The sequence below is a fragment of the Pochonia chlamydosporia genome, chromosome 6 (assembly GCF_001653235.2).
Source record: "Pochonia chlamydosporia 170 chromosome 6, whole genome shotgun sequence".
Lineage (NCBI taxonomy): Eukaryota > Fungi > Ascomycota > Sordariomycetes > Hypocreales > Clavicipitaceae > Pochonia > Pochonia chlamydosporia.
This window is the reverse complement of record NC_035795.1, coordinates 1108014-1116898: the sequence shown is the minus strand read 5'-3', so window position 1 is coordinate 1116898 and position 8885 is coordinate 1108014. Positions and strand designations below refer to the sequence as shown.

The window sequence follows — 8885 nt, the reverse complement described above, 5'->3', positions numbered from 1 at the left end:
CGATGCAAGTTTTTGTTGTCATGCCCAAGTGGTTGTTCAGTTCGGGTCTCCTTGACTATGAACCGGGTCCGAATACGACCAGAGTACGGGCAATGAACTCTGTTACTCACTGTCGTTTATTAAAACTTGGTCAAGTATTAGTATCTAGTATAAGATTTAACGGTTTTCGAATGTATCGACCGCTAGCAAGTGTTTCAAGTCGTTTACTCGCTCATATAGTGATATTACTCCCTTAGCTGCTCGTTCCGCTACAACGCCACAAAGACATCTCATGAACCGTGCACTCAACATCTTACTGACGCGTTAGCTCCGAAATAACCGATGTGTGGGATGGGCTTTCGTCCGGCGTGTTCAACCCTCGCCTTTGTTGTTGTCAACGCAGGTAACTCGACGATTTCTCTGCGTTCGCGGAATGATCTCTTTAAACAGGGCAAGGAATCTAGCGGTCATTTCAAAACATGTGTGGAATAGGCCTTCCGTCCGGCCTGTTTAAATGTCAGCTTTGTTTGTTGTCAACGCAGGTCTCTCCATGTTTGCGAAGCCTTCCCCTTTTCCTGGGCGAATAAACTGCGGTCAATTTGTTGGATAGTTGTACAGGGCTAATATTCTGTTGATGCGACCGTTTTCACTACTTCTTCGTGAGACATTACTCCCGAGTTAATATCGAATAATGTTAACTCTCTGTTGTGCATGCATATATTTATTGTAATAAAATAGAACTTGCGTATAACTAGACATGATTACTTTAAAATCATAAACTGAGTTCACATTTACATTTAACTAAATCGCGATAAACATATAGAATAACTGAAGACTTTGCCACAGCCGACTCGCCTTTGAGGGGACAGGGTCAACTCAAGAATCGAAGAGCTGCGAATGAAGCGCTACACAACAAGCACTTTTAGAAGTAATTTAGACACAATGCATTAGCACAGTCTTAAATTAGTTCTTTGCGTGGGCGTAGTTTCTGGGTTACAACCACCGTGCCAGCTTACTGGTGAATCTCAAATCCTTCCCACACAACCTACGACTAACGGTAACTACCTACCTACCTAGGTAGGTAGTATACAAGCCGGTGTTTGTACCCTCACAATTTGCTTTTTTACATATTCAAAAACTCAAGCAGATTTAACATAAGAGAGACACATGGCCATCCATGCCAGTCGCGATAGACATTATCCTCACGACCTAAGCAAGCCATTCATGCAATATGTTAAAACTCCTGTATTCTTTTAAACTCTAAATAGCTAACGCTAGTCTTCCACTTTCAGGTCATCCGGGAGTTCGCTGTAATGGAGGAGCCGCAGTGGTTTCCCTTCATCTATCCTAGCTTGCAACACTTTTCTACTTACACCGTACCATATGTCTTCCTGGTGCCTAATGATTCTGAGAAGAACTTCCCTCGCCTGCCTTCCCTCACTCTCGTCGGCGAAGAAATTGCACAGGAGCTTGAAGGTCTCCTCGTCGTCGCGTTTCAGACGCGGTATTTTGCGCTCCATTTCTGGTGCCCTTTGTGCTGAGAAGACTTCTACCAAGAGCTGCCGTGCCTTCATAGATTTTCCGGCAACCGATAGATAGGCTTCATTGTACGCTTCCAATAGGTCCATTCGGTCTATGCCCGCGTAATAACTCTCCAGACGCTTCTGGAGGGTTTCTTTGTCTGCAACTTGGACGACAGGACCCTTCAATGTGGCGTCCTCGGATGGAGGCGGGACTTGATCAGCTGCAGTGTATCAGTATGGCTTTACAATCACTGGGGAGATGTGAGAATAAGAGGCAGTTGACATACCAGTCAGAGGCATGGTCGCTGTTTAGAAGTGTTGATGCTTGGAAGTGTTGTGTATGGAAAGTATGCTGGATTGCTGAGAGAGCAATGTAGACCAGGTAGGATGTGAAAGACTGGGTGCCAGGAATTTGAGCAGGAAATCTCCTCATACTTATACCCGTTGGAAGAGGATCGAGGCTTATTCAGGTTGATTGCACGGCAGTGAACCTGTGCAGCAAAAGACTCTTGTTCAGCGTGCTCAAACCTCGTAGTTGGTGTGATCAACGGATACAATTTGCCTGTCCTTCCATATTCACGAAGCGTTCCCTTTTGCTGGATGAATAACTTGCGTTTATTTTTGTTCTATAGTTATACAGGGTGAGCATTCCGTTAATAAGACTATTTTAGTAGTTGTTCGTGAGAAACTGCTCTTGAGTTGTTCTCGAACTGCATCAATACTCAGCGTTGCACACGCAGCTGTGTCTCGAAATAGCACACGTTTATAATTAGAAATAAATACACTAGGCATATGGTCTGACTAACATTTGAGTTCAAATGAATCGCGATGAACACATGGGAGGCCTAGAACTTCGCCACAGTACACTCCTCTTTTGAGGGGTCAGTGTTATTTTAAGACCCGAAGAGCCGGTGAAGAACCCTTCCATGACTTTTGGGCATCTATCGAAGTATATTTGGCAGCTTTTGCGGTTCTGGGGTTCGTCAGAGAAAGCGAACACGGAATACACGGCAGCATACTCCACGCTCTGTTTGGTTGCAACAATCTTCAATAGGTATGGGCAAGTAAATTGCCATTGTTTTATCACTGTCTAAAGAGCAACTGTACTTGAAGTCTTGCAAATGGCGGCTATTATACAATTATCTGCATCATAGTCCTCAAATCCCTAATTTCGTCCAGGAAAGCAATCATGCCAAGATCCAAGGCGAAATCTCAATCACCATGAACAATTCATATCCATTACAAGGTCAAAGATCCATGGCCCTCGGAACAATCATCGCAATGCCCTCCTCAATGTATCAATGCACAACCATAAGCCAAGCGACCTTCCAACCAACTCACACAATAGCCCTCTATCGCAAAATCTCCACGGCGCTTTCGAGGTCGTGAATTTTCTTCTTCAGCTGTTCACGTTTATCTCGAACCAAACGAGACTCCCCAGCAATTGCTTCAAGTTTCTTGTCATCAAGTTCAAGAACCCATTTCTCAGAGAACAAGAAAAGAGGGCTCTTCGGCCCCATCAGCAAGCAGTGGTGTACAGCCTGTCGGGATACATTGTCAACGAACCTCTGCTTAGCAACGTCGTAATACGCCTCGAGTGTGTCGTGGATAAGCTCTGTCGTTTTTGCGGTATTGCTCTTAGTTTTAAGAGCGCCTTCGATATTGCTTACCAGAACGGCTCTCTTGCCGTGATGAGTGACATACGCGCCATCACCACCGAGACTGTGAACGACACGACGAGTGCTAGACTCCTCAAGTGCATTGCTGAAAGACTTGTGCAGTGTGTATGGCTTCGTGTCCCGTTCAATATTGACTAGGAACATCGCCTGATCCATTGCAGCCTGATACCGGTCAAGAAGATCGCTGCTCAACACGGATTTGAGTTCATCCAGAACCTTTGTGTCTGAGCAGATTTCGCCAAGAATCGTCACAATAAATCGGTGAATAGTGAGTATGACTTTGCTCATGTAAGTCTTAGCTAGAGGCTCCCATTTCCTGGACTGTTCTTTGAATGCGCTGGCAAGAAGCTCGGGACCAAATGTGAGCTCTAAGCCCCGTGAGCGATAATACATTTTCTTGATCCAATCCATGATGTCGCCGCGAGGCTTCTCAAGGATACAGTGCATATCAATGATGGAGTCGAGCTCTGGAAACTGGCCCTCCGTCAGTTCAACACTTTGATGGGAATACTCGCCATTCGATTCGTCATCTGCCTCGGCAGGGACTTCGTACTCGGAAGAATCCTCGCTGATCGAAGTCTTGTCTGCACCTTGAAAGTAATGAGAATGCGAGGCACTGATGAAGTTATCGTTGAACTTGTCCGTAATGTTGACAATGTCCGTGATCAAGCGAAGTTCCTCATTGTCCAGCGTCGGATGGGAAGAGTAGTTGGCTTCCAGAGCGTATCGGACCAGTCGCTGAAACTGTCCAGCAAGATCACTTAGATATACTTGCTGCTCACGTTCTGTCTGACGAGAGAATCCGAGGCCATCAAGAGACTTCTTACAAGCGGTGAGCATCCTGCGGGCTTCAGCTCTAAGCTTGGGAAAAGCTCGATCAGTGATCTGACCCAAAAGCTCTTGCAGACGTTCACGCAGGGCAATGACTCCCACGCGGTCTGGTGGAAGGTTGCACCAAGGTTCCTCCTTGAACATGTCTTCTCGCCGACGGGACATCATTTCATCCTGGCTGTCCTCATCTGCTCCACGGTTTCGCACAACATAATAGCCAAGGTTCAGGGGCCTCTTCTTCCCATTGACCAAATCGCAAACAACAGCCTTGGTACTCCGCTCAGTCAAAAGATCAGGCTTGGTCAAAACGCCAAGAGTTCGTTCCCCAGATTTGTCATACTTCTCAGCCAGGTTGAGAATCTCCTGAGTCATGATGTCAACAGTACTCGGGAGAACAGCAAGGATAATGGTTCTCTCCTGCTCAATGTACCCCTTCACCATGTCCAAAACCAGTGTCTTGTCCCTCTCAGTAGTGACGCCCTCTTCAGTGTTGCGGAAGATACCAGGGACATCAATGACGGTCAAATAGTCTTCAGTTGGACCGCACTTTTCAATCTTGAGCACATCCTGGCTGAACGTCTTGTTTCCATCAGGGTTCATTTTCGTCTTGATGCCCATGGCAGCATTCACCTAAACATGATCAGCCAGATATGTCACTAATCGGCATACACGATACTTACATCAAGCAAAATCGACTCAAACTTGACAAGGAGCTCATCTGTATCCTTCACACTGTGATGATAACTAGACAAACGAGTCTTTTCCTCATCAGTAGCATCAGGACCAGGAATGATGCTGACAGTGATGTCCTGCACACTATCTCGACGATGGGTGATTTGTGTAGCGTAGCGAGTACAGAGACCCTGGCCGTTTGGGAAGGGAATTCCAGTGAGACTTTCGAGAAGGGAAGACTTGCCAGAGCTTTGATCGCCAACAACTACGAGTTGCGGGAGAGGCATGTGAGTGCCCACATTCTTCTCTCGAAGTTGATCGATCTTGTGTAGACGATCTGGGCTGGTGAGGGAGTTTGTTCCTCCTGCGGTACCCATCTTGGGTGAGTTTAGACAAGTAGTCTAAGAGGAGAGATCAAGTTAGAATGGAGTGCTCAGAATGCACAGAAAGAGCTAGAGTGAGGCGGAAAGAGGAGGCAACAAAAGCGTGGTTCTGTTTGATGCGAGGTAGGGAAGGAAGGAAGAAGAAGGAAGACAACTTGTTGTTGATAGAAATTAAAGGCAGACTTGACAACTTCACTCACATGACACAACTCCGAAAAGTGAATGCGAGTTGGCAACCATTTGTGTTTACATGTTGTTATCCACTTTGCTGAACTCAACTCACCTTCTGCTCACTTTCTGCTTATCTTCCTCAGCACGGCCAGCAAGTAGTGTGTGTCGATTCTGTTTCCGTTTGTTTCCATGAGACCGCCGATTTGTTGGCGGATCAGTCCTTACGTTGCTACCGTTAACAGGACAACATATAATCTCGTCAGCGAACGTTAGTCTCAACAACGCACACACAGCTCACAAGTCCAGCTTGATAAATGCCAATATGACTCAACATGATCTGTGTGGAGACCATATTCCTGGTTTCTCGTTTTTATTATACTAGCTGAGCACTGTTTGTAGTCATACAAAACCTTTTATCCCTACAATGGAAACGCTTAACCCAGGTCCATAATCGATACTCTATCCCATCCAAGGGCGTGTGCTTTTTTCCCAGCGCCTAAGGTCTGTCATACCTCAGTCCGTCCGAGCCAGCCATACTGAAAGCAGGTGCCATGCTTTAGGCAAAGCTTCTAAACTAGCCGTCCAGCATTCAATACCGTATCCCAGGTATCGGGCACGCAACATGCACGCATGGCGTCTCAGTGTAATATCCAGTGATTATTGTACAGCAAGGACGGGTGGCGATCCATTCATTAATGCTGCTTCCCGTCCAAACTCAAGAGGAAACCCGCAAACTGTGTCAACCTTAATTGAAGTCTGCAGGTCCCTGTGCTGCAGTGTTGGGGTCGACGTGGGCTTCGTAGAATGCGAGCAATCTTGCCTCAGCCTTCCGTTTGCTGGCTTCATCCAACTCCCCTCCAATGGTGCCATTTTCCTTGGGGCCACTGGTCGATTTGGTGGATATTGAGGCAGGTCTATATAAGCGTTAGCAACTTCATGAATGACAACAACATCATGGTGTGACTTACCCAAACATCTCACGATCCACCTCCAGGAAGACAGCCATGGCATCCTTACCGCCTCTTTGGACAAGGTAATTCATATAAGTCTTGGCCAATTCCCGCTTGATGATGACAGGTAATCTGCTCTTGGTACGGAAATCATCAAACACATTCTTAATGCGTTCGGCAGTCTCCTTGTCTTCCTCGCCAGTTGCAGACTGGTCCAACTCGAAAGCAAACCACTTCTCCCAAAATACAAGACTGTCGCCATACCATTGCGAGTTTTTGACAAAAACAGCTCTGGCATCCTCGGCGGAGCCCTTGGCCTTCCACAACAGCTGAGCCCACTCTGCCACCAACGCGGCTTTGGTGTAAAGATCGACTGTTGGTGCGTCAATCTGGTCTCGATACACTTGAATGGCGGCATCGAGTCCGTTTTGACGGCGTTGCAGGTGTGCCCAAGAGACAACCACTTCCACGCAGTCGGGTAGCTTCATGAGAATTGCTGCATGAATATCCGCCGCGACATCAACTCGCCCGCAGCTCTCCTCGAAATATGCCCACTGCATTCTGATGCCAGGTCTGCTGATTGGCACGAAAATGGATGCGCGGATGTAGATGTGTCGCACCTCCTCGTCTTTGCCGTCCTTTGCAGCCATCCATCGAGCATATCGGAACCAAAACTCGTCGTAGAAGGCACACGTCACCAGGCATCGCTCGTAGAGAGAAACTGCGCGGTCAAAATCCCCCTCGGTTTCCTCAAAGTCCAGGTATTTGCGCCAATTATTCAGCTGCGAGTGCTCCAGTTCGGTGACATGAAAGTAGGGGCGCTTGATTTCTGATTCATAAGTCCACCTCTTTGATACTTCCTGTTGAGTGGCGGTAAAGACTTCATAGTACATGGCGTCAATCTTGGCTCTGATATCCCGCTCCACCTCCAACTCTGGCCGTGAGCCGCTGCCCTGAGCTGCCGACTCGGCCTCAACCTCAGCTTGGAAGCGGCTGAGAACGTCAGCTGGCACTACTTCAGCCAGCGGGCGAGTGTGCGCAAGATTGCGGAAACGCTCATAGTAACGGGCATACTGGTGCATGGGAATGCGAATTATCCGAGCATGAATAGCGTAGATGCGGTCTTGCGCTTCTTGTCTCTCTTCATATTCGATGTACTTATCCCAAAAAGGGTGGGCAAGGAAATCAAGACCAACCAGGCTTGCTCCACGTTCGAAAAGGCTGCAACATCATGTTAGAACTCGAGGATTCTTGGCAAATATCATTTACGGATAGGTAATGGGGGAGAGGGGGGAGAGTCAATACAAGAGGGGCTATGACCACGAAAGCAACTAGTACAAAAGAAGGAACGCCATTCTGAGGTTATCGACGGGAACACGCGGCATCAAGGCGATGAGCGAAAAGGCTGTGAATAAGAAGCAGGACATCAACAGAGCCTGGCGCATAGCGTGAGAGAATATCCCAAAGAGGTAGGGCCATTGAAGGCATATCTCACCAGCACATGTGTCGATGGCGACGTGTGAGGGTCTCAATGATGAAGTAGGTAGCGTGAGGCAATCTCGTGAGTGACCTCAAGGGATGCTGCGTTGATGGCTTGTTAAGGGGAAGGAAACCATCATGCAATACTTACTCTCGGACAATCTGAGGGTCGTGAGTCGTCTCCATTTTGAAGGAGCAATAGTCGGTCCACAAGTCGACAGAGTTGGTAATGCATGCACATCCTCGTTCATAGACCTATCAGCCATGTCATCAGTATTCGTGCTACATCTGGGAATGGAGACTCCATCATCGTACCATTTCTGCCGACTCAGGGCCAGCAATGTTGAATTCCATGTCCGCATACTTCTTCCAGTAACCAAATAGTAATGGGAATTTGTGTAGGAAACGGTCGTAGGCTTCGCGAAAGGTGGACAAAGCTTGGGGGCTTGAGTTGCGATTTAATCCGCCATCCAGAGTCTCAGAAGACTTGATATAATTCTCCCAGCTCTCAAAATTATCGGGGTCCGTTTCCTGCATTTAGCAGCATTAGCTTCAGAGGCACCAGAAGTCGGGGTTGAACTTGCAGACGAGTTGTCGCAGCTTCATCCTACTTACCACTTCAGCCTGGTACTTGCGCACCGAGGCATACTCCTCGTCAGCGCCGCCGAAAGAAGCGAATTCACTCATGGTAGCTGGTCGCGCGGCGCAGCTCGTGATGAATTGGGATGTATTTCTGCAGCAGATGAAGAAAAGGGAGCGCAGCAGCTGCGGCACGAGGTTGGAGTTTGAGAAGATGCACCGCGTTGCATGCGGAAAGGCTGGCAGCTTCAAAGGTTCCAGGTTGACAGCCAAGATGGGTCTTCACGGTAGGCCAGGTGAACAGTTCGCAGATACTTCGGTCGCATGTAGCTTTTGATCACCGTTGGCTGGTGCGATGGGTATGTGGTACAAGTATAGTGTGTACCACAGAGCCTCGGAGCTAAGCGCAAAACAGGCTTAGTGAAGGTCAGTGGGTACTTGCTGAGTCATCTGTGAATGACTAAGCGTGTCCCACTGATATTTTGTGAAGTGCGAAATTGCAACAAGATTCTTTTTCTTCTCCATATGAGCTTGTGATGATTACCATAAAAACATATGATAGGAAGAGACTGAACGCTCTCTAAATAGAGAGCATGATCTCAATTTCGAATCTGAAGCTCAACTTGCAACTTTTGTTGT

The 8885-nt window shown here is 47.6% G+C and overlaps 3 protein-coding genes across 3 annotated transcripts; all 3 read right to left on the bottom strand.

The window, feature by feature from the left end:
• Window positions 1–1253: 1253 nt before the first annotated feature.
• VFPPC_18017 (hypothetical protein) lies at window positions 1254–1802 on the bottom strand (the record flags this gene model as incomplete). The annotated part of the gene is made up of 2 exons (XM_022429680.1): window positions 1254–1723; window positions 1790–1802. The coding sequence occupies 2 exons, from the start codon at window positions 1800–1802 to the stop codon at window positions 1254–1256; spliced, it is 483 nt and encodes a 160-aa protein (XP_022285240.1).
• Window positions 1803–2854: 1052 nt separating this feature from the next.
• VFPPC_09219 (interferon-induced GTP-binding protein Mx2) lies at window positions 2855–5061 on the bottom strand (the record flags this gene model as incomplete). Its single annotated transcript, XM_018287791.1, has 2 exons — window positions 2855–4642; window positions 4693–5061. The coding sequence occupies 2 exons, from the start codon at window positions 5059–5061 to the stop codon at window positions 2855–2857; spliced, it is 2157 nt and encodes a 718-aa protein (XP_018140945.1).
• Window positions 5062–5983: 922 nt separating this feature from the next.
• On the bottom strand, window positions 5984–8354 carry VFPPC_09220 (DEAD/DEAH box helicase; the record flags this gene model as incomplete). The annotated part of the gene is made up of 5 exons (XM_018287792.1): window positions 5984–6152; window positions 6207–7409; window positions 7819–7922; window positions 7983–8198; window positions 8283–8354. The coding sequence occupies 5 exons, from the start codon at window positions 8352–8354 to the stop codon at window positions 5984–5986; spliced, it is 1764 nt and encodes a 587-aa protein (XP_018140946.1).
• Window positions 8355–8885: the final 531 nt, after the last annotated feature.